This window comes from Podarcis melisellensis (genome assembly GCF_964234715.1).
Source record: "Podarcis melisellensis genome assembly, chromosome: 8".
NCBI lineage: Eukaryota > Metazoa > Chordata > Lepidosauria > Squamata > Lacertidae > Podarcis > Podarcis melisellensis.
Genome location: NC_138540.1, coordinates 69428572 through 69453848, shown reverse-complemented (window position 1 = coordinate 69453848; position 25277 = coordinate 69428572). Strand labels below are relative to the sequence as shown.

Here is a 25277-nt window from a genome sequence, read left to right as displayed (position 1 = left end):
CATGAAACCAACAAGTAAAAATGATAATACTTCTTTTAAACAAAACTGACAGGTTAATCACGGCTACTTGTTTTTTAGTTGGTCCAAAAGTTTTTAATTAATCTAAACCATGGCTTGGGAAGAGCTGCTCCTCACCCCTTCCAAGGTAGACTGGGGCTGATTACGCTAGGAACCCAACAACAAAGTAGTTGCTTGTTCATTTCCAGGCCCAGTTCAAGGTGCTCACATTAGTGTTTAAAGCCTGAAATGACTTGAGGCCCCAAATACCTGAAAGAGTGCCTCCTTTTGGGTGTTAGGCTGTACTGTTGGTTCCACCAACCTCAGAAGCTCAGGGATGTGTGTGTTTGTGGTCTGCAGCAGCCCCTCGGTTGCGGAACTCCATCCCCACAGAGATTCATCTGGCCTCGTTATACAACGATTGCTGGAGACACATCTCTTCACCCTGGCTTTTGACACCTGAGTTGTATACTGTTAGAACCCACCTTTCTTCTGTGATAGTTGTGTTAAACCTTTTTTAACATTGTGTTTCACCTTAGGCTGAAGAGTGGGATGATGACGTTAATAATAATAATAACAACAACAACAACAACAACAATAATAATAATATAAAAAGACATGGGTTTTCCCATCCCCAATCTAATGCAAATGTTGCAGACCTTATAGAAATCGTTGCAAGCCAGTTCAAATTAGGAAAATTTCCCTGCAAATCCACACGCAAATCATATCCTCTCTCTGGACTTCTAAATCTCCTTCACATTACTTTCCCAGGTTGTTTCAGTAGCATATTTATAGTATTATTATGTTTCATTCTTGTGCGTCTCCCAATCTTCCACTGAAGAGCTCCAAGTGCCTTAGGAGAACAGAAAGCTGCCTTAGACCAGTTCACACTATTTGTACATCTAGACCTTTTACTCAATCCTTTGCTTACTTGGTGCCCTCCAGAAGTTTTGGTCTACAGCAGTGATGGCCAATCTTGGCCCTCCATCTGTTTTGGGACTACAATTCCCATCATCCCTGACCACTGGTCCTATTAGTAAGGAATGGTGGGGGTTGTAGTCCCAAAACAGCTGGAGGGCCAAGTCTGGCCATCACTGGTCTACAGCTTCCATTAGCCTCACCCAGCAGAGTCGTGTCAGCTACGGGAAGGCAAAGTTACCTGTTTGCTTATACTCCATTTCTGCTAATACATTGAAGGCGGTTTCCAATTCAAAGTGACAGCTGGTAATCTAATAGGCATGATACAAAAGGAGCACGTGTTGAGAAAGGAAGAGGAGATTAAGCAAATTCAGGCCCTGTTTCAAGCAAAATGTTAGCTGAAAGCTCCATAATGACAAGGCAGAAGGTGGCCACTGTGCAAGGTAGTTCTGGGAGGCAAGGAGACAAATAGCCATTGGTCCAAGCTGACTTCAATGGAGCTGCTTTCTCTCTCCCTTTCTGACAGCCAGGTCAATGGTTGTGCCTTTGTAAGGGTTATGGGAATGAGTTGGAGCGAGTGGATCCTGAGGCAGTGTTTACTTGCACAATGGTCCAAGAGCCTATTCTGATTCAGTGCCTCAGGGGAAGATATGAACATAGGAAGTTTCCTTTAGAATGTGCATGTTATTTATGCACGTTTGCAGTGGTTTTCCAGGGTTTCAGACAGGAGACTTTGCCAATCCTACCTGGAGATGCCAAGGATTAAACATGGGACCTTCTGCATGCAGCCTCTAACTCTAACCACTGAGATACATCAGCTCCCAAGATGAGAGGGTGATATTTTTTGGCTGTTTGGATATGTGAGGATTCTTTAACTTGAGACCCTTGTGTGCATTGGGGGATAACCAACATGCCCTCCAGGTGTTGTTGGACTACATCTCATCATCATTCTTGACCATTGGCCCTGCTGGCTGGGACTGATGGGAGTTGTAGTCTAATAACATTTGGAGGGTTCCAGGTTGACCACCCCTGATTTTACACAATAGAGCTGTGCACAGGGATAGCACTTGATTCTTGGACAGGCCGAGTTCTGCCTAGGGACGCTGTGCCAAAACCACACAGAACCCAGGACGGATCCATGCTCATCCTAAAGCCAAGCTGGAGTCTAGCAAGGGTGATGATTCCATGATCCAAACCCAATATTGTTTCAGAGCTTCATATCACCAATGTAGACCATCTTGGGCTTTATTTGTCATATATCTCCCCTCCAATTTCGCAGGACGGCGCTTGGTCAGCTGTAGGGGAACCTGAAATTGTGAAAAGACCTGTGTTATTTGTCATGGACAGCCCAAGACATTATACTCCCTGAGGCTAGAAATAAGACGGTTGGCCCACCAATTTTGAATACAGAAGCCAACTGGATTGTCAGTCATATCACTTCCGACACTTCAATCAGTTCAATATTGGCGACAGGACAGTGGCCCTCTACTGCATCTGGAGGCATGCAATTGTACCCTTCCAGACATTGACACCAATGCTCACCTCCTAGCACCTGCTTCCTGAGGTGGCTTCCCAAGTCTACCTAATGACAGGGCCGCCACTGTGTTTTCCTGCTGTTAATTTCCTGCAGTTACTTCATATATAAAAAATAATTGCTGTTGGGATTCTGACTGACTCAAGTGGCTCTTGTTCCACAAATGTATGCTTTCAGTGCTTAACTTGATGATGATAATTAATGATGAATGGCCAGAAACAGAGCTATATTCATCCTCCATCCACACTAGCAAATCTTACGAAAACTACTAGGGATGTGGGAGGGATTAGGTTTGGATGACTCCATGATTTGCATGTCCTGGAGAAATGTGTGAATTGAAATGCAGCTGTGCTTCGAAACCCGCCCTTTCCCGAAATTTGCGATGTAGTTCTCCAACAAAAAATGCATGCAAAACTGAGGGGGGTAGTGCATATAAGAGTGAAAATAACATAACAACAAACGCATTATGTTAGGAAAAATTTCTTGCACAAATATCTAGAGAAATTCATGCTAAAATGCAGAATTGTGAACAACTGTGCTTAAGGTTGGAAAAATGAACAACTGAGAGAAATTGAGATTCTTCCTTCCCCACCCCGATTGGGGGAGGGGAAAAATGGGTACCCTTAAGAAGAGGCTTCATGAAGTGTACCCTAACTCCTTCATAAAGTCCACCCTAATCCTATACAATGTTTCATTGGAAGTAAATCCTGCTTTTTTCGGTGGGGTGGAGTCCCAGATAAGTGGAGCCTAAGACTGAAGTCCGTAATGGTTTATACGAACGTTTGTGATCATAGAACCAGATTGGAGCATGGGTGGAAAATCCTTTCGGTTTTTGTTTTGGGGTTTTTGGATGAAAATGCGCTCCATCTCCTGTGGTTAAAAATGTGTATCTGCATGTATGTTTGTTTATTGAAGGATGATTTTGGAATTGCCACAATTCAAAATTTGGTAGAAAGTAACTCCATTTCTCCCTTGCACATGGACCTCTCTTCCCTCTTCCCTTTTTTTTAAAAAAAACACCCTCACAGATTTTGGCACTGGTGCTTGGACATTTTTTGTTTTTTTAATAAATAAAATTGTATTTGTAATGTCAAAATATTATTTTTCTCTCTCTTCTGTAACTCTAACAAGTCAGATATGTTTGATTTAACAATAGCTGTTTGAATTTTGTGTATTTTTCTGATTTTGTGCAGTTGAACTGATTAAAATGGGTGATTTTTTTCACTCCCCCCTTTAGATTCTTCTGTCTCCAGCTGTGCCAAATACAGGATTTTAAATTTAATTTTGAACACTCATCAGGGTCATCTTTCCTCATTCAAGAAGGGGTGGGATACCTTTTTTCTCTGAGGCACAAGGGCCTCAGGATTAATCCTCTCATGAATTAATGCATTAGCTATTGATGACTATTAGTCACAATAATGGCTTGTCTACAGTCTGAAGCAGTCGTGTTTCTGAATATCAGTTGCTGGAAACTGCATTTTTGTGTTTTTATATTGTAAACTGCCCTGTGATCCTCAGATGAAGGGCAGTATAAAAATGAAGTATATTTATAAATAAGATGTGCTTGTAGAGTTATAGAATCGGTTCCCACATGCATAGAAATGAGTTCTCAGTCCTTCCATACAAAAATCTACTTCTGGCTTTCCCAACTCCAAGCTTGCTTTGTTTTAAAAGGGACCCCTGACCATTAGGTCCAGTTGTGGCCGACTCTGGAGTTGCAGTGCTCATCTCGCTTTATTGGCCGAGGGAGCCGGCATACAGCTTCCGGGTCATGTGGCCAGCATGACTAAGCGCATGGAAACGCCGTTTACCTTCCCGCCGGAGCAGTACCTATTTATCTACTTGCAATTTGACGTGCTTTGAACTGCTAGGTTGGCAGGAGCAGGGACCGAGCAACGGGAGCTCACCCTATCGCGGGGATTCGAACCGCCAACCTTCTGATCGGCAAGTCCTAGACTCTGTGGTTTAACCCACAGCGCCACCCTCGCCCCTGCTTTGTTTTAGCAGCACTTTTAATGTATATGTAGGGGGTCAGAATAGGGCAGGGAGAAGCCTACTGTTGAACAATTGGGTTCCACAAACCGGTCAGTAGAGCATGAGACTCTTAATCTCAGGGTCACAAATTCGAGTCCCACATTGGGCAAAAGATTACTGCGTTGCAGGGGGGGGGGTGGATTAGTCGCTAGATGACTCTTGTGGTCCCTTCCAACACTACAAATCTTAAGTTGTGCAGAATTTACCTGTAAAGCCCCGCTCATCTACATGATCCTGCCGGCCTTTGATGGACGTGGCAAACTTGCAGTGCAACATCCTGGCTATATCTTTGCAATGTGAAAAGTAGCCAAGATGGAGAGAGGATGGGGAATCATCCCTGGAAAACGCGTATGGAAGCAGGAACCTCTGGACACCTTCCTCCTTCTGTCACTTATCTCAGGCAGCTACTTAGCCATCAGGCTTGAACTTACTCAGATTTTATTACATTTTAATATCTCCCTAAAGAGTTCCTCTCGTGGTGCTTCTGGACCTGCTGCACTTGGAAGCCAAAAATGGCCTTGGCCAATTCTGTCCACTGATACAAGGCAGTAGCTTTGTCCACACACACACACATACACACACAAAACCTACAAAAATATTTATTATACAATACAATCGCAGCAAAGACAAGAACACAGCACCAAGCCCATATCTGCCATTTGTGCCTCAGTTACCGCAGTGAGACCTATAAAGCAGGGCTGATGAACTTTCTCCCCAGACTGAGGGCCATACTCCCTCTTAGGCAACCTCGCAGGGGCCACATGCAAGTTATGGGCAAGGCCAGAGGCAAAAATGGACAGAACAATAAACATAAAAGTTACCTTTGTACTGAATTGTTCAAAATTATTAGTATTCTTCACATTTTTTTATCCAACATTTCCACCAAGGAGCTCAAGGTGACATTCATGGTTGTCTTCCTCCCCATTTTATGCTCACAACAACCCTGAGGTAGGTTCAGTGGCGGAGCTTCATGCTCCAGCACTGGGGGGTGGAGAGCAAGCAGGGGGGTGGCTGGCACCTGTCCCAAGGGGTGCGACGCACATCCTGGGGGTGTGGCACGCCGCCTGCAGGAGTGTGGCGCCCAGTGCGGGCAGGGGGGCAGCCGTGATTGTTATGTACTGAAGTTCTCACCCTGGGCCAGCAGGGGTATACTGTAGATACTTCAGGACCACATATGCAAATAAGGGATTGAAAGTGACGTTCAGTGATTGGATAGTTACAGAGAATGGTTACTGTTGCGTTCTAGTGGAGCTCTATATAAGCAGGCTGGCTGAACCCTTCAGTTCAGTTCTGTTCTGGCCTGTGAATAAACAAGAGCTGTTTGAAGAATCGCTGTGTCGTCTGATATGTTCACCCACAACTTAACAACGATGGCACCCCACCAGGATTGCGCTGCCAGGGGCGGTACGCTCCTTCTGGCCCCCTCTTCCTCCACCAGTGGGTAGATTAGGCTGAGAGTGATGTGGCTGGCTTAAGGTCAGCCAGTGAACTTCAGGGCTGAGTGGGGATTACTAGCACTGGTCTCTCAGGTGCTAGTCAGAAACTCTAACCACTACACCACACGGACTCCATTGTTATTCATATAACAATAATATAAACCATACAGTTTGACACAATAGAAATGACAAATGAGGAGTGCTTCAGTCAGTTTCAGGAAAATGCTGACATCAGTTGTGTTTCATTTTGAAAAGCGGCCAAAGTTTTCCCTGAGAGCCTGGAGAGTTATACCTATGTTCTTTAGGTGCCTAATAAGTAGCCCAACTTGACCTCCAAGACATGGTACTTGGGGGAGCAGCCATAGTTATGTGGTGGAACGGCGTTCTTCGACTTTGGCCCCACAGATGTTGCTGGACTTCCAACTCCTCATTCAGTTTAGCCAAAGGTTAGGGGTGATAGGAGCTGTAGTCTAAACAACACAAAGGAGAAGGTCTTCAAAAGGAACAACAGACAAGATCACAAGGACTGTAGAAATAATGAAAATGGCATGGAAATTATTTATATGTAGGAAAAGCAAGACTGCATGTAAAATGAGAGAGAGTGTGTTAACCACTGTAGTCTAACAATCACAACCTTTTTCTCCAAACCTCAAACTATTCTATTGTTATGATGACAGCTCCTGCACTGCATCCTGTTCTATGCTTCACCAGAGCAAAATGGAGAATCTCTCACAATGGCAGCTGTAGATCCTCTTCTTTGACTTTTCAGAACTGTGTTAATCTTTGTTCATCTTAAGAAATATATAATGCAATAAATAATGAGTGACATTATTTGAGAAATTGTCCATTTTGTTCTGAGGAAGCACAAAACAGGATGCAATCCAGGAGACCTCATAACAATATATTAATAATTTGAGGTGCTTAGAGGAATTATTGTATTATTATGTAACTGTTGGCTAATGCATTACAGTATAGAGAGAGAGAGAGAGAGAGAGAGAGAGAGAGAGAGAGAGAGAGAGAGAGAGAGAGAGAATGTTCTGAAATAATTTTGGGGTGTGTGGAAACAAACTAACAAAAATGCTTAAGCAATTCTAGAGTTTGCTAGCCTCTCAGTCAATGCCCCAACATTAGAACACAGTATTAAAAACAATTTCAAACAACATATATTGAACAACAGCAATACAGCATATACCAGTCTATCAACGCCCTGGTATGCAGAAACACTTTTATTTCTTCACCTGACCGCTCAGTATAAATTATTTCAGTATTTCCCAAAATTTAGAGAAAAATATTTCAGTTCGTTGATCTTTTATTTCAAGAAGAAAATGTACTTTTCCATTTAAAAAATATGTAAAACCTTGGATAATTAAACAATGATAAAAATGCAATTGTTGTGTTTGCAGAGGAAATCAGCCAGGGATCATTTCTGTAATTCGCTTTAAATTGCAGTCCTACATACTTATGCACCAGGGGAGTAAGCCCCATTGAACTCAGCGGGACTTCTTTCTGAACAGACACGCGTAGTAACGCGGCAATTGTTTTAGTGTTGCTTTGTGTGGACTCTGATTTCAAAGCGATTGTTCCTTTAACCGCGGTTTATAATCACAGGAACTACAAGTCCCAGAATGCACCGATGAAGTGGTATTGTTCATATCCGGTAAAAGGAGTAAGTGATGGGAGCTGTAGTCTACAATGATTGCCGTTTGGACCTGTAGGAATACATTTCCGGTGGGGACCCTCTTTTGTTTAAATTGGGTGCTCGACTTTTATGAATAAAGTAGCCAATATCTTGCACAAGTAACAACAGTGATTGTCTTAAAATAATCCTTGAGATGGAAGGGAACACGTGCTTGTGTGTTAGAGTACAACAAAGCATGCATTTTTTTTCAAGTGAGTCTGATCAACTCACTATGCAGAGGTTCGTCTGCTGACTGTAGGAAGCTTCCTTACACTCAGTCGGGGCATTGCTCCATCTAGCTCAGTATTGTCTGCACTGACTGGCAGCGGCTCTCCAGGATTTCAGACAGGACTCTCACCCAGCAGCTAGAGACCCTGAGGATCGAACCTGCTACCTTGCAAAGCACATTCTCTACCAGTGAGCTAAGGCCTTTGTCCCTTAGACCAGGGAAATCCTGGTTGCTTTGGGCTTGAGAGCGCAAATATTGTAGTGAATCAACAATAGTTTGCATACGCTGATCTAAATTGCACCTTAAAAGAGAAAACAGCGGTTCTGTCTTTAAGTTCTGCATGTTTGTTTTGAAGTCCCATTAAGCTCATTGAGGCTCATTCCAAAGTACGTGAGCATCCTGTATTGTCTTCTAAATGCGACTTTGAAATGGGAAGTTTACTTTAATGCCAGAGGGTGCTGCAGATAATCTGGATGTGTATTTGGCATCTGTTCCACCAGGAAAGGATGGGAGTCTGTTGGGTGTTTTTTTAACCTACTTGCAGATGCTCGTTCTGTATCTGCTTAAATGTCTACCGTCGAAGCTGACAAAGCCTTTCCAGCACAATGCTGGTGAGAGGAGGACAGGTTAGACCGGTTTGCTTACTGAACAAAGGAGCAGCAGCTAAGCAAGGTTAGGACACACCAGTAGAAAGCCAGGCAGGATCCGCACATGCAGATGGAAAACCTGGCCTACTGAACATGTGAATGGTGTGCAGATGGGCAGGGAGTAGGCTACAGAACTATAGCGTCCCAATCAAGAGATGTCCTAGTACTGCTATTTTCTGCCTTGGTTAAACCACACTGGAGTACTGTGTCCAGTTTGGGGCACCACAATTTAAAAAGGCTAATGACAACGCTGAAACCAACCAAGCCTTATGAGGAATAGTTGAAGGAGTTGGGCATGTTTAGCTTGGAAAAAAGGACGGAGCAAGCTTGTTTTCTCCTGCTCCAGAGGCTAGGACCCGTAGCAATGAATTCAAGTTACAAGAAAGGAGATTTCAGCTAAATATTGGGGGGAGCTTCTGACAGTAAGAGCTGTTCGACAGTGGAGTAGACTCCCAGCACAAGAGGTGGTGGACTCTCCTTCCTTGAATGTTTCCAAGAAGAGGTTGGATGTCCATCTGCCATGTATGATCTAGCTGAGATTCCTGCATTGCAGGGGGTCAGACTAGATGATCCTTGGAGTCCCTTCCAAGTCTACAATTCTTCAGTTCTATAAGTCTATGATTCCGTTACAGATGGCAGCAGAGCAGCAACTGTAGTTGGCGAGTAATCTTTCCGAAGGAGCAAAGTCTAGTTGAGCGTAACTCATTTTGTTTTGCAGTGGAATTAATTTCTGCAGTTAGTGAGAAGAACGGGGGAGGGGGGGCTTGTTTATGTATAAGAAGAATCACAATATAGCTATACGTGTGCATTTTGTTTTGCGTGGTGGGATACAGACCTGCTATGATTTTCCTAAGCCTTTCTCGCTGTGGTCCTTAGCGTTGCCAACTTCTTCAGGGACAGCTGCTGTGCCTTTCATGGCAAACAAAATATCCAGCAAGCAAATGCCCGAATGTGAACACGACTGAGGGTGTAGTCGTAGCAGCGGCAGCAGTAACAGAAAACTTCACCTGTTGGGTTTCTGCCTGTCACACCCTATTCTAGGCACAGTAGCAGGAGGAAGTGAGTTGTTGACAGCCTCTTTGGGGGGCGGGATAAGGGGCATTTGACTTGGTTGCCAAGGGTCTTTATGTTATGCAGCATGTATAAAAGGGAGAGGGTGCTTTTTTGAGGTGGGGGCCCCCCGCACAGTTCACGTTCTATATTAGCAATAAATGATGTGCATCTATATATATTTCTGTATACTGTGTATCATAACTCTCTCATCCTCAGTTCTAAAGGCTCAGGCTACGGAGGTGTTTTTATTTTTATAAAGCCAAACCCAAGCACCCCGATTTCCCTTTTATATGCTGCTGGGTCCCTCCGCCTTGGGGTGTGTGCGTGTGCGCGCGCGAGGCCACAACAAAGCCCCGCGCGCCTCTGGAGCTCGCGGCTTGAGCTTCCTTGCAAGCCGGCGGCGGCGGCGGCCAGGCTCGCGGAGCCTACCCTTCCCATGATGCAGCGCGCCGCCCCGAGTCCCCAGTGGGCCGCCATGTTGTTGGAGTGAAAGGCAGGGGGAGCGGCAGCCGGAGCTAGAGGCCGGGGGGAGGGGGGGGCCTTTGAGATCCATCTTCATCCTACCGTTCCGCCCGTGAGTATCCGGACCGGAGTGGGCCGAAACGGGACTCGGCACCCCAGGCAGCCCGATGGTAGAGCCGTATTGGGGCTAGGGCTTAGGCCGAGGCGGCGAGGCCTTTCCGAAAGGCGGCCCTGGGCGGGCATTATCGCCGAGGCTCTTCCTCGCGCTTGTTCCTGGTACATATTTTCGAGTCCAAGCAAGGCCTCTATTGTTGTTCCAGGAGGGGAGGGGGGAGGGAGAGAGGAAGGACCGATGGGGGGGCGGCTCGAGGGGCCCGGTTCGCCCCCCCGTTAAACTGTATAGCCCCCCCTTCCCTGAAAAAGCCCCCACCTTAAAAAAAGAAGCAGCAGCTTATACCATCCCCTGGGGTGGTTTTGTTCTCTCATTCCCTCCCTCCCCTCCTTCCTTTTCTTTGGGGGGGGGGGGAGGAGAGGCGGGGAAGAGAGTTTAATTCGGCTTAAAATAGTCTTTCCAAGCAGCCAGAGTGATTAATATGCTTCATTTTTGGGGGGCGGGGGGGTGGCTGTTTGGTGGCGGTGGTCGGGGGGTGGCTGATTTCATGGTGCAGGATTGAACTCCAGCGATGTGGGGGGATAAAAGGGGGAGTACTTTGGGGGAGGGAGGTGGGGGAAAAGTGATTAAACAGGGGGAGATAATTAGGGTTTTCAAACGTCCGTAGGTGATGCCTAATTAAAATCGTCCTCGAGCAGGGCATACAGGAAATGGTGTACGTGACTTAAACTTTGTCTGCCAGTGGTGTACAGGGTTGGGTGGGTAGGTATGTATACATTGGATGGGGGGAGCTTCTTAGTGTCCGGTTGGGGGGAGTGGATGGTGTGTTGGATGTTATACAATGGGGGGTGGAGGGTGTTTCTCTTCCCTGGCCCACAGTGAGTTAATACCTCTGGAGCTCGTGTTTCTTTGTAGTAGCTAGTTGGGCTTGTTTTGGGACCCTTGTGTTTGTTTTTTCCAGGGCGAGCATGGTGGTATAGGGATTTCTGTTTTTGTTTTGGTCCGGATGAAAGGGGCATAAAGAATACATGCAGTAATGGATTTCCTGGTTTGTCTCGTTTTTTTTTATACATATATCTTGTGTGTTTATCTGTAAGTGAGCAACAATGAAAGGCTGGCTTCTCTCCCCTCTTAGGGCCTTGGCCCTTCTAGCTTCAAGTTAGTTCTTGGTGAAGCCATTCTGAAGTGAAACAAAGTTACGGAAGAGGAAGGGGTAGCCCTTTGTTATCATATGAACCCCATGGAAAACATTATCAATTTAAAGACTTTTATTTATCGGAGAGGGGCATGCCTGATCATGTAAGAACCATAACAAAGAACTGAATGTACAGTTTGATCCTTTGCATCTTTACTCAGAAGTGAGTCCCACCACTTACTCCCAGGTAAATTTACATAGGATCACAACTTTATGTCATGGCCCAGAATTAATGCCCCTTCAGTTCACTGAAACAAATAAGTTTGAATGTGCTTCACTCTTGTGTTGGGCTGTGGTCTTAGAATTTGTAGGCAACAAACTTCAAATGCAAAGAGACAATTTTCCTAGAAAAAGGAGGCTTTGATGGCTTAAAAATATAATATGGGGATAGCAATTTACCTTCTGGATTACAAGTTTTAATTCCTTCCCTGGTATTAACCCTGGAAGGCTTGTTTCTATGTAGCAATTCAGTTGTATTTGTTATGCCATGTTATATCAGTTTTATTAAATTGTTTTAAAGTTTGTTTCTAGTTTATATAAAAGAGAAAGTTACACATTGTGATTCCTTTTACCAATCTGTAGTAAGGACGACAAAAAAATGTTTTCTTTCTTTTTTGGTAACGTGGATAGTGTTTATGTTGAAGGGTGCATCTTTGATAAGGGTCACAGGCTTCCCTTTTGTTTGTAAATTAGCAGCTATCATAGGAAGCTGATAAAACTTGGGATTCAAGTGAGGGGGAAATAAACTGTGGTGGTCATGTGACTTGAACCACCCTTTATAGTTTGAAAGGTTCTCTGTAGATCAGGGCTTTCAAAGTGGGGATTTGGTGTCAACCTTTTTTGGGCAGATGAGAAATGGAGAAAGTCACCTTTTGTAGAACTTCCTCTTGTGGGTATGGGATGTTCATGTGGCGTGGGTTCACACTGAGAGAGTAGGCTGCTTTGGACAATTGGGTTGCCTTAGGTGGTCTTTAGGCCTTTCCAGATTACTGATTCTGTGGCACTGCAGCTGTCTTGTTCTCTCTGCAGTACCGGAAGCTTGACTGAAAGTACATTGATAGGACATTCTGTTGTAGTGTTAGGGAGCAGAGGGATCGTGGCTGAATGAACAGACTGTGCTGCAAAGTGTGGGTTCTATCCCTCAGGTGTGCAGTGAGCAGATAAGAGTGGTGTGGAGCTTGGTAATTAGAGTTTGGGAATCCCTAGTGTAAGAGTCCTCTGTTTGCATGAAGTGATATAAAAATACCTTAGTTTTAAACTTAAACTTGCCATCATGCTGTTCCCCCTGTGCCTTTTCAAAAATGCATTTAGGGATTTCCTTGCGTGTGGTAGATTTAGCATTCGTTGGTGCTGCTGTGCCTACATAGGTGGTTGTACAAATGTACCTTCACAATGCTGAGATTTGAAAAGAAAGCGACAGTTCTTAATTTTTTTAATCACATTTTCCCCACTATACATTTCTCTTTCACTGCCATCGGTATTATCTTCCGCAACAACCCTGTGGGTTTGGCTATGCCAGAATGGACTGTACCTACCCTAAGATTCATCCAATGATGTTGATGGCTTAGTGGGTGTGTAGTCTTAATCTTCTGTTCTAACAACTACATCACACCAGCTCTCAGTTCTGTAAGGGAGCAGAAGGAAGTGTAGTGTATTGTAACTGACACATTTCTAAACTTTGTAGGCTGCTCTGGGAGCCTCTTTCGGTGGAAGAGCGGAATAAAAATGCTTCAAATAAATTACTTCTTGAACAAGAGCACAAAGTACTGGACTGAGGAACTGTTGCTTCAAGCCTGGACATGGTATATTGGGCATAGTGTTGCTTCAAGCCTGGGCATGGTGTTTTAGGCATAGTTTTGCTTCTGTAATGCTGGAAATACACATTAAATTTCCGGTGTTAAAATCACATTTTAAAAAATTGAGTGATGAGATGACATGGGATATTCCAACCCATTTCTAGCCATTTATTTTTACTTTCATCTTTCGTTACAGCCAGTGGGCAATAGCCAAAAAACTTGTATTCAGAATAGATCAATTGAAATCAATGGGTTTAAGTTACTTGATTCCATTGATTTCAGTGAATATGACTAGTATGTATGACTAGTGTTAGATATTGCTTAGTGAGCATAAAGGTTGCTTTGTGCAATCTTTTTTTCTACTTGTACTTAAAGCTGTCTGCATGGGCAGTCACTCACTGAAAAATCTGGTTTGCTATTTTCACTGACTAAAATAGTGAAATACAGGGGTGCTTAAACTGTATCTTCAATTACTTGTGTGTTTCTTTGGACTAGTCATCAGGGCAGGAAAAGTCAATTGCAAGTTTTTAATTTTAGACCTGATAAGTTTTGTATCTTCTCCGGCCCCCCAATTTGACTTGTATTAATTGATTACATTAGTAATAAATTTTCTGAATCAATGCATTTCTGCAGAACATTACAACAGTGGAACATCTGCCACATTTTTCCATTTGTAAAAAAAAAAATCCTTCCCACATTCCTACAAGGTGTCTACAGGAGATGTGGGCTTTCAGTGGTGGGGCCGGCTTTGTGGACACTCCCACTGGTGCTATTGCTAGTAAGGTGCAGATGGCAGATTAGGCATGATTGTTTCAGAGAACGTTTCGGTTGTGTATAATTGTCCAATGGCTTCTAATAACTTAATTTCTTTTTGCTGCCACCTTAATGATTTTGTTATGCTGCTAAGTGAGCTTTTTATTTCTGTTAAACTACTGTGCAGATTTTGTAAATTGAAAGACAGGGTATAGTTTTTTAAATATTGCTTTTCTTTAAAAAGGCTTGGCAGATAATAATAATTCTTGTTAAAGGAGAAAAGTGGGCATAACATAAACATAACAACTATGAATGGAAGATTGCTTGTTTATATTTTCTGTCAGTGTTTCCATATTTAGAAGGAACCAAAGTGGGGGGAAGCCCATTGATTATACTTGTTTTTAGAATATTCTGTTTGTCTTGTACTTAATTATAGTACGTACTAAAAGAAGGCTGAAGTAATTTTATTTGAATAAAGATTCCCATCTGCCCTCATTTTGTTACAGAGTAAGATACTTGTTACGTATGGGTAACCAAACCAGAAATCTTTTAAGTTCTGTATCAGAATACCGTTTGGTTTTTGCTGCAACCCAGAGCACATTTACTGGGGCAGTTTGCTGTATTGAGACTTTCCTTCAAGTAAATAAGTTTGAAAGTGGGGTTTTAATCCTAACACATTTTAAAAATTAAGTACTGCTTCACATATATGTATTTACCACTTTTCATGTGCACGAACAAGCTATTGCGCACCAAACTTTTGTATACCCAACAAGTATAGTGGCCCACTTCAGTTGTAATGGAAAACCAAAGTTTCCTGCCATGTGATTCCCCCCCCCCATGACATTCCCCACTCTCCCATCTTCCTCTTTTTGCACACCAGAGGATAAGATTGTCAGATTTTCCAAGGTACCCTACCATTTACTTGAAGATGAGTGCTCCTGCTTTCAATGGAGTGCAACAAGTAATTGGAAACATGGCCTTGGGGTCAGTTCACATGAGCATAGAGGTCACTTAATCTCTCAATTACATTGCTTGGTATTTGATTTGCAGATTAAATGTGTGAACTGATTCCACTTGCCTAATTCAAATTTAATGGTTTCTCACTATCTGAATGAGCATTGGGATTGTTTGTTCCCCTAGCCCAGGGGTAGGCAACCTAAGGCCTGGGGGCCAGATACGGCCCAATTGCCTTATCGATTTGGCCTGTGGACCGTCCAGGAATCAGCCTGTTTTTACATTAGTAGAATGTATCCTTTTATTTAAAATGCATCTCTGGGTTATTTATGGGGCATAGGAATTCGTTTTTTTCTTTCCAAAATACAGTCTGGCCCACCACATGGCTGAAAAAGGTTGCTGACCCCTGCCCTAGCCTCTCCTTTTGGAGATCTAAAAAGTTTAGAAGCCACTACTTCTGCTTTTAAACAAAGTGCAGTTCCCCATTTTGTCTGAACCTTGGGAACAGTGGTTTGTAGAAAGTCTAGATCAGGGTGGTCCAGCCTCTTGAACGAAGTGGGGGGCAAGAGTACTTTGATACAGAATCTGGAGCCACACACTGAATTAAATTTCTATATCATAAATTAAAGTGTTAGCAATAGAGTTGCTATTATTCGATATACACAATTAATATATTTAATTAAATATTTATAATTAATTACATAATCAGTAGATTTTATTTATTAAACAGATCAGAGCCATTCTTATAAAAATAAGAGACGGAAAAGATCCGGCAGGGATGAAGAAGAAAGAGGAAAAGAGCATGCAAACAAGCAACCTGCTACAGCTGCTGGGCAGATTAGTGAAGTCCCACTCAACTTTTTTTTGCCCTTTCCCCCTTCTCTCCTTTCTCCTGCACCCAGCATTGCAGTTGCCAAAATATGCAACACACACTAACATGTGTGCACTTACACTCTCTAGGCCAAGTTAGGGATTCCCTGCAAATGCCTACCCCTCCCTCCTACAAGGAAGACAATGCTGGCATGACTGGAGAAACTGCCTCTTGCTCCTTTCCTTTCTTCTCCCTGCCCCAATTCTCATCCCGCCCCTGAGGAGGATTCTCAGCTGCAGCTGGGATGGGTGGCTTGCGGTGGTCATGAGCAAACCAGTGCAAAGTTTTCATGTAGTCCCTTCTAGTTCCTTGCAGCTTCGGTACTTAGCAAGGGCCTTGAGGAGCTTGTATTGGGCCACCCTGGTCTAGATGGTTAACAAGCCGCAGTCTAGTTTAATCCTGGCTTGCTTTCACTAACTATAGTTAAAACAAAACAGTGTGGATGCAACAGTAAACTATGGCTTGTTTAAAATGGGGCATGAACCTTCCTTTCTGTGTTGTTTAAGGAGCAGTTTCATGCAGTTAACCAAATGCACATGAGCTGGTGTGTTTTCCAGTTTGAAAGGTTCCTACAGTCATTAAGCATTTGCTCTGAAAGGGTTATTCTTCGAACCAAGCTTTGTGATGGTGTTGGAGTGCTCAGGGTTTCAGCTCATGGACAGTTGATACGCATTTGGTAGGCTGTTCTGCCGCAGACATGCCCTCAATGTATGAATAGCTCTTGGAAAGATTGTGTGTGGCACCATTTGGCATGCTTTACATGGTTACAATCATGTGACACTGAATATCTAAAAAGCACTATTGACTAGCCACCTTCTGTTCAAATGAACAGATGCTGCTATCTTCTGATGAGTTGAAACCACCACTCTGAAGCAATTTAGATATAATTTAGGATGTTTATCTGGCTTATGCTTGGTACACAAAACCAAAAAAGTATGACATGCTAACTTTATGTGCAGTATAAATATCTCAGAAATATTTTCCCAGTGACAAAAAGTATTTGAATTGAAACACTTGATTTGGAAATGCAAATAAAGCAAACTGTGAATTTTGTAAGTGTTCTTAAAACGTGACACACACACTCCTCTTACATTGTTTAGATCATATGGGGGAGGGGAAATCACTGAAAAGTGTAAACTTGGGCCAAGCTCTTAACAAACAGTTGTTTGTGTGCGGCCCAATAGTTCCCACTTTGCTCTTCCTCTGGCTAGAGTGCATGAACAAATCAGAAAGGGGATAGCTTAGCATTACTATCTGAATCTGGGATCACTTTAAGAAACTACAATTGCTAATCAGACTTAAACCATGTTTTGTAGTTGATTTACGGATTGTGGTTTGTTAGAGTGAAACATCCATGTTTCTGGTGTAACACTAGGCTATTCCCAGGCTGGTTTGTTTACCCGCTTGTGCTAGAGAAGGGGAAATGGGAGCGATCAGGTGACTTGCACAGTATGATTTATTAAGCCAGTATCTTCACCTTACCATTACATGCGAATGTGGACATACTAATTTTAGCATGCCTAAGGAGCTGTGTGCTTCCTAGGAACAGCCACTTGAAAAGCTTTAGATTTCAGCGGCATTGCATCCATCCATTATATGGTTTCGTTTTGTTTAAAATATTTTGAGCGTCTCATCAATACAAAAAGAATCCCAAAGTGTTTTACAGCCACAATTAATTAAAGTCATATTTGGCTGTGATAAAAGTTGAGTAGAACGTTAAACTCATAATAAACTCAGTGGCCAGCAATTTGCCCAAAGGCCTGGGAACATAAAGCTTGGCACCAGCCTTGTCTGTGAATGGGAATACTTTTCTAAAAATAATAAAATTACTGCACAAAAATCAAGTATTCTTGTCAAATCATTGGCCAGACTAGCCCAGTACTGTCTGCTCCAGCTTTCCCCAACCTGGTGCTCTTCAGGTGTTTTGGACTATACTTCTACCAGACTCAGACAGCGTGACCAATGATTAGGGATGATGCCAGTTGTAGTTCAGCAACAGGTGGAGGGCACTAGGTCAGGGAAGGCTGGCCAGCTCCAGTGCTGGCCTCTCCAAGGTATCTAACAGGCTCCCCCCACCCCCACCTCAGAAGTCTTGCTACCTGAGGTATTTTTAATCTGAAACCTTATGCTAAAAGAGTATATGCTGCTTAAACTGAGCTGCAGTACCTCCTTGCTGGCCCTGTGCTCTTCAGTTGGAATACAGTGGTACCTCTGGTTGCGAATGGGATCCGTTCCGGAGGCCCGTTCACAACATGAAAGGAACGCAACCTGCAGCGGCGTGTCTGCGCACTTGTGGGTTGCGATTCGCTGCTTCTGCGCATGCACACAATGTCATTTTGCGTACGCGCAAGCGGCGAAACCCGGAAGTAACCCTTTCCACTACTTCCGGGTCGCCGCGGGATGCAGCCTGAAAAAACGTAACATGAAGCAAATGTAACATGAGGTATGACTGTACTGATACCTTTGCTGGTGCTTTGTGTGCAGTTCCCTCCCTCTCCCACTGTCTGCTTGACCCAGGGGTAGTCAACCTTTTTTTACCTACGACCCACTAATGCATATTTAAGGTAAAATTTCCTTACTGCCTACCAGTGCTTGATGGAAGGAGGATTCAGCTTGTGCTGTAGAACCCCCTACCGCCCACCTGGAATCCTGAAACGGCCACTAGTGGGCGGTAGGGATCAAGTTGACAACCCCTGGCTTGACCTCAAGTGCTGAAGACAAGTGCTGTTGGCACCTTTGTCTTTATTTTATTTCAGGTTAGTGGTTGTATGGGATAATTTGGCTTTGGAGCATGTGTTTTTGGGTCCAAAGATGCTTTCTGTGAAACGCTTTTGACAACAGTAATTGAGGAGGTAAATCTTGCCTGACATGGTGAGATTTGATATCAGGAGCCATGGATGTGGTCATTAAGCTTATGCTGGTGCATGCTTTAGAGGCTGGAGGAAACAGGCTGATTTAAGCATTTTGAACCTGTCTCTCCTTAGGTATTGGTGGAATGAGCGTTGCGTGTGTTTTGAAGAGAAAAGCAGTGCTCTGGCAGGACTCCTTCAGCCCCCACCTGAAACAGCACAGTCAAGATACAGCTAATCCCAACATGCCTGTTGTTTTGACATCTGGAACAGGGTCCCAGGCTCAGCAACAGCCAGCTGCAAATCAAGCCCTTGCAGCAGGGACCCACTCCAGCCCTGTTCCTGGATCTATAGGGGTTGCAGGCCGCTCCCAGGACGACGCAATGGTGGATTACTTCTTTCAGAGGCAGCATGGTGAGCAGCTTGGGGGAGGCGGAAGTGGTGGAGGCAGCTATAATAACAGCAAACATCGGTGGCCTACTGGGGATAACATTCATGCTGAACATCAGGTAAACAGTTAAATATTTCACAACTGAACAAATGAGCTAAGCAGGCCTGTGACAGTTGCATGCAGTGAATGTTATTAAAATCTGTGTATCTACATGAGCATTTTTCATTCTGTTGCCTCTTCAGTCTCATTTTATAGGACAATGCAGTAAGATAATTCCTCTATCTCTTAAATAAAAATGTGTATATATTTGCAAATTGTCTTATGCTTGTTGACTTGTTTCTGCCTTAGTTGGACCAGCAGGGCAGTGCTTCTCTCCCCCCCCCCCTTTGTCTTTTCAAACCCACTACTATTGTTAGCTTCCATAGTTAGAAAAATGATGAAACTTCTTAAAGCAGCACTGGTAAACCTTATTAATGTGCTGGGTTGGCAAGATGTCAGTGTTGTACCTGCTTGTGCCTCCCCCTCCCCCCCTACCCATGTGGGGATAAATGCACTCTTTAAACACTTCATTGAAGCATCCATCTCTTCTCCAGCTTCTTGGTAGACTTTTGTACTCATTAGCTGGGGAATGCCTTTTTAAAAAAATGTTGCTGAGCCAACTTTTCTGCTCAGCAACCAGGAGAGACTTAAAAATTGGCTGTCAAATAGAAAAATCTGCCCAGCCACCCAAGAAAAGCCTCAAGCCTTGTATGCACTATTGTGAGCCTCTGGGCACTCCCACGGACTAAATGGCATAGGGGATAAAATTGTCACCTGAATCATCCATTGACAAGCAGTGGAAGCTGGAGAGTACAATAAATATCTAGTCTCCGCCAGCTCCTTCCTAAATAAAAGGGATTTTTTAGGCTGTATAGGAAGGGAAGGGAAGAGTTACTGCTACCTGCTGTTGCTGTCTCTTGTATGTTTGTGCGTCCATATTTGTGCGTAACCTATGACCTGTCAGGGTGGGTTGAATGTGTTTATGATATGGGTGGTATGATGCTTATTTTTTTGGGGGGGGGTAAAGGGGTTGAAGGCAAATTTAAAAGGACAGCTATCTGTAAAAATATTTAGTTGTCTCTTAACTTGCATCCTCGTAATCAGCAGTGGACCTCTAAGCTAAATGATCTCCCCTCACACCTCTGAGCTAAATGATCTCCCCTCACTAAATTCACTTAAACTTGATAAGTGCTCAGATGATTTCTTTTTTTAAAAAAACACTATACCCTGTTCCTGAGCCAGTGAGGAGCTTTTTAGTAAGCCTTCAGTATGCCCACATACAGTATTTGTGAAAACTGCTGAAAAATAAAACACTTTATTTTTTTGGCCAGGTGATGGCCTTAGCATTGATGATAAAACATGAAGTGGAGCTGTGTTTTGAGAAATAAGTGCCCCAGAGGGAAAATAGGATGTGCTTTTTGTGTTTGTCAAAAGAATGAGCACTCCAAAATGATTTGTGACGGTTATTGTCTTTCCTGCTGGAGAATTTGAATTGTATCTTGTTTTGAAGATTTATATTTGTAAATATGATTTCCATAGCACCACACAATAAATAAAGAAGTCAGAGTACAGTGTAAATAAACTGTATAAAAATATCAAATGAAAGAGCAGTAACAAAAGATGTAGAAACAGCATCCAGATGTAAAAAAGACACAAACCAGTTAAGCACTCAATAGGAGGCCTGTTTGAAAAGTCCTCAAGAATTAAAACTAAAATGGTGGAGCTTTCACTGAGCAGTAAATGGGTTTTAATTTAGCACTTAAAACAGAACAAGGAACTTACCATGAAGAGATCTCTGTGGAGGACATTCTGTGAGTGGGATGTTGCCACTGAGTTGGCCATCCCCTGATTGCCACCCAGCTTATTGCCAAGGCGGAGGGTCCCAGAGAAAGGCCTCTGATGAAGATCTTAGTGCTCAAGCAGGATCATATGGATCAGAGTTGATTATTTGAACACCCAGGTCTTAATTGAGCATCATCCTCTCCAGTGATGATATTCCTATCACAGGGCATGTGGGTGTGTTTGGCAGGATCTCTTTCTCTTGTGGAAGATACTAATCTGTCTGCGTTCTTGACATTTGTAAAGACAGTAGGCTGGTTGTTGTTGCTTTAGGTTCCGGAACTTGTAGGCCTTGGTTACTGACAGACTACGTTTCTGTATAAGACCTATGTGGAAATTAAAAGAAACTGCTTGAACCATAATCTAGTGCAGTCTTTCTCAACCTTGGGTTCCTAGATGCTGTTGGACTACAACTCACACCATTCCTAACCACCATGGCTAGTGGTCAGGGATGGTGGGAGTTGTCATTAAAGAACATCTGGGGACCCAAGGTTGAGAAAGCCTGGTCTAGTGTATGGGACAATATGGCTTAGATTAGCCGTCCCCAATGTGATGCCAACCAGATGTTTTCAAGTAACTCCTATGTTGGCTGAGATTAATGGGCGTTGCAGTCCACAAAACATCTGGAGGACTCCAAGTTGGGGAAGGCAGTCCGATATTACACCGTACCATAAAATCTCTTCAGCTACCATAACTGTTCTCTCATAGGGGAATTCTGCTGCCTTTAATAACGTTCTTCCTTCTCCCCTTCAAAGTAAACCACCCTTATCATTCCTGAATGACTTTTTGTAACTAGGTTGAGAGCCAGGCTGGAAAGTAGCTTTATGTTGTGCATTGTTTGCCTAAATGTAAATGTTTGTTGCTCAGGCGCTCAGTTTGTTGAAATGTGTTAACCTTGCTATTGCATGTGAACACTTGTAATGTGACCTATGTTTGTGAAGTGTTGGGATGGTGAGTTTATAAGGTATGTTTTTGGTGGTAGTATGTTTTTGGAGCATTATAAACTTCTGTGTTACCTACAAAAACACTGTTGCAATAGACATCAAAATACCAGGGAAGTTCAGGAAGTGAGAATCATGAAAGTATGGGGCATCAGCAGAGAATACAGAATTTGACTAGATATTGACTTAACCCTGGTGAGGCTACACCTGGAGTACTGTGTCCACTTCTGGGTGCCACAGTTCAAGAAGGATATTGACAAGCTGGAACATGTGCAGAAGAGGGCAACCAAGACATTCAACAGCTAGTAGCTGTTGATAGGCTTGTCTTTCCTGAATTTATCTATTCTCCTTTAAGCCACCCAAGTTGCTTACCTTCACTACCTCCTGTGGGAGTGACCTGCAGGAACAGGTGCTTCCTTTAAACTGTCCTAAATATTCCAACATTCAGCTTCATTGGATGTCCAAAAGATCTAATCTTATGAGAGAAAGACACTTCTCTATCCACTTTCTCCACACCATGCATAATTTTACAAACTACCATGCCACCTCTTGCTCTCCTTTTCTCTAAAGTCCAAAGTCCCAAATGCAACTTTTCCTCATAGAGAAGTTGCTCCATAACCCATAATTGCATTACATGTTCCAAGCCATACAACCAAATATTTTAAACAGCTTCAGCACTGTTCCTGTACTATAGAAAAACAAAACAGAGAAATTGTTCCACGTAAATGACTCTTGATATGTAAACCTGAACATTCCTGTTTGGAGTTGGTCAACTTGCAGCCTACAGGGCAATCTTAATCTGGTGTCTGGCAGTTCTATCAAAGTTCAGTGAAGATGTGGTTAAAAACTCACACTCACTGTTTCACTCATAAGGAGAAAAAAGATTCGCAGTGCAATCCTGTACATGTCTACTCAGAAGTAAGTTCAGTGGGACTTATTCCCAGGTAAATAGGTATAGATTGCAGCCACAGAATTTTGCGGTTGCATCTCTCTGGGTTTCTTGGAGAAGCAATGAAACACTATGCATTCCACAGTGTTGCATTCCATGCTGTACCTTCACAATTGATCATCTTATATTGCCAAAATGCACTGTGACAAGAGCTATGGAATGCCTTCGAAATAGTAAACCCCTTGAACTCGACCTAATATGTCACTCGTGATCTCATGCATATTTGTGAATCATAGGCAGGAAATATCCCTGGCTTGGCTAAGGAAGGGACATGGTGACCATATTTGTCAGAACCTGCTGAAAGAGGAGGCCCTGCCTGTGTCTGTGTTTTACAGTGTTTTCACGGTTAAACATGTTGCTCAAGTGTGCACATCTTCAAAAATCTTTCTGAACCCAGACACCTGATCTGTGCCATATGGGCCTTGCGTCCTTTTTGGTGAAGATATGTTGGCATGCTTGCTTTACATAGATAAATACAATAGGCTGATTGTCCTCTTGGGAATAAGTGGCACATGGCTGCTTATAGAAGACAGTCTTTGACTTGAACAGAAACTTAAAAGGAGGCAGTTTGAACCATGATCTAATATGGCACAAGACTATATGCTATTCTTATTCCTACTTCCAGCATAACCATATTCCCTCTAAGTACTAAAAGCATGGTCCTCTGACTTCAGGAGCAATTCATCCCATAATTTGAACTTCCTCTGTTGCCAGATCTCTGAATTGAATACTTTCCCCCTTTAGAAAATAATAATAATCGCCTAGTATATCTTTTAAATTTAAAGTGTATTGGTTAAGGGGAAAATCCTGTAGCTTCTGAATATGTCCCATAACTCCAGAACTCTTGATGGTCCTGACTTAATGCCTCTTATTTTTTATTGTTTGCTGCCCCACTTTTTTCTAAACTAAAAAGCTCCAAATATCATAGCTTTTCCTTGTAGGAGAGTAGTTATGGTCCCTTGATCAGTTTGGTTGCCCCCCCCCCGCCCCCCGGTATTAACTTCCTTTTGGAGCTATGACAGCCAGAATGGTATCTTACGCAAAGTGATGAATACCAGGAATCTGTACCCACAGTGTTCTGGGGAGTTCGTCCAACATCCCACCTGAACTTATTTGGGGGTGCATGTGCAGGGAGAAGAGGGAAAACTCTGTTGCACTGGTGTGATTTATGACTCCTGCAAGGACAATTATTTAGTTGAATCCAGCCCTATGTTAATAGAAGCTCAAGTCCGATTTGGTCAAATAAACCATGGTTGAGGTTGTCTTACTTCTCAATCACAGTTCCTTTGAGTGGAAACAATGAATAATGCCAATGTCAGCCTCTGGTTTGTTTCCTCCCAAATGAAGAGCTACTTGGGAATGCTTCAGCTGCATACCAGGGCACTGGTCATTCATACATTAAATCATAGCTTGATGTGAACTAAAGCAGCGGTGGAACTGATGTGGATGAATTTGACAGTAGCATTGAAATGTTCATCTACATACAGGTTGACCTTTTTATCATTGGTACTTAAGTGGCTGACAGCCCACATACACACATTGCTGATGGTTCAAGAAAATTACTAATAGCTGAATTCTTCTAGCTAAAACTTGGTAGAGGATGTTTCATTAGTTGCTGCTTTAGAATGGGCAGAATTATGGAAGGCTTTCATTATTCTTTTTCAATTTTATTAATATAATCTGTTTTGGTTGGCTATATGTCCAAAAATTCCCATTTGATTTCCTTTGTGTCTGCTAAACCTCCTTTTCTCTTATTAACTTGAATATATAAATATGCTTTTTTGTTCTGCTGTTATTAGTTATTTTGGTATGCATTTGTGTTTTCCCCCCTTCAAAATATGTTTACTTTACAGACCTAATTATGCTCTGCGAGTCATATGCAATTGCTTATATGTTGTTTAGAATTGGTGTACAATTGTTCTGTCTTTTAGTTTTATAGGCCATGTTGACAACGCGTCTTTCACCTGTTTTTCTTGCATCTTTCAATGTTTAATAGGTTCGATCTATGGATGAATTAAATCATGATTTTCAAGCACTTGCTCTGGAAGGAAGAGCTATGGGAGAGGTAAGTGAACATATTTTGTTGCATTTCTTTCTTTATTTCCTTCCAGGTAAGCCCAAACAGTGTCCCGTTTTCTCTTGGATACTGCCCTGGCCCAGGCCTGTTTGTCTTTTCAGAGATGGAACTATAGAAGGTGCTCTCGCACCATTTTCTGAGATGGAAAACTCAGTATACTATAATGGTATTTGTCCAGGTATTACATTTTTGCTCCCCCCCCCAAAAAAACCTACATCTATGCCATCTTAAATTGTGTAGGAGGTCTGTTTTACCCATTGCTAAAAAGCAGGGTTTGTGATTTAGAACGGATTCATGAAAGAGAGGTGGATATTGCAGAGATTTGAGATGATCATTTGGTGCTGCAGTGTAAATGAAAAATGAGCACTTGAATAGCAGCAGTGTATAGTGTAGACCATTCTTCCGCAACTTTGGCTACCCAGATGTTGCAGAACTACAATTCCCATCAACCCTGTCCAATGGCCAAATAATCTGGGACTGAAGGGAGTTGCAGTCCAACAACATCCAAGATTGTGAAAGACAT

At 43.0% G+C, this 25277-nt stretch overlaps 1 protein-coding gene across 7 annotated transcripts in view; it reads left to right on the top strand.

Annotated features, from left to right (window-relative positions):
• Nucleotides 1-9973: 9973 nt before the first annotated feature.
• Nucleotides 9974-25277, top strand: part of PUM1 (pumilio RNA binding family member 1) — a 50242-nt gene continuing 34938 nt past the window's right edge. For 6 of the 7 annotated variants that reach the window (XM_081920512.1, XM_081920516.1, XM_081920515.1 and 3 more), the window contains exons 1-3: nt 9974-10100; nt 18654-19027; nt 24674-24742. In XM_081920512.1, the coding sequence (XP_081776638.1) occupies nt 18665-19027; nt 24674-24742 (432 nt within the window). In that variant the 5' untranslated portion in view covers nt 9974-10100; nt 18654-18664. Of the gene's footprint in view, nt 10101-10122; nt 10265-18653; nt 19028-24673; nt 24743-25277 lie in introns of those variants that run through there. The other variant, XM_081920511.1, reaches the window with a different exon arrangement.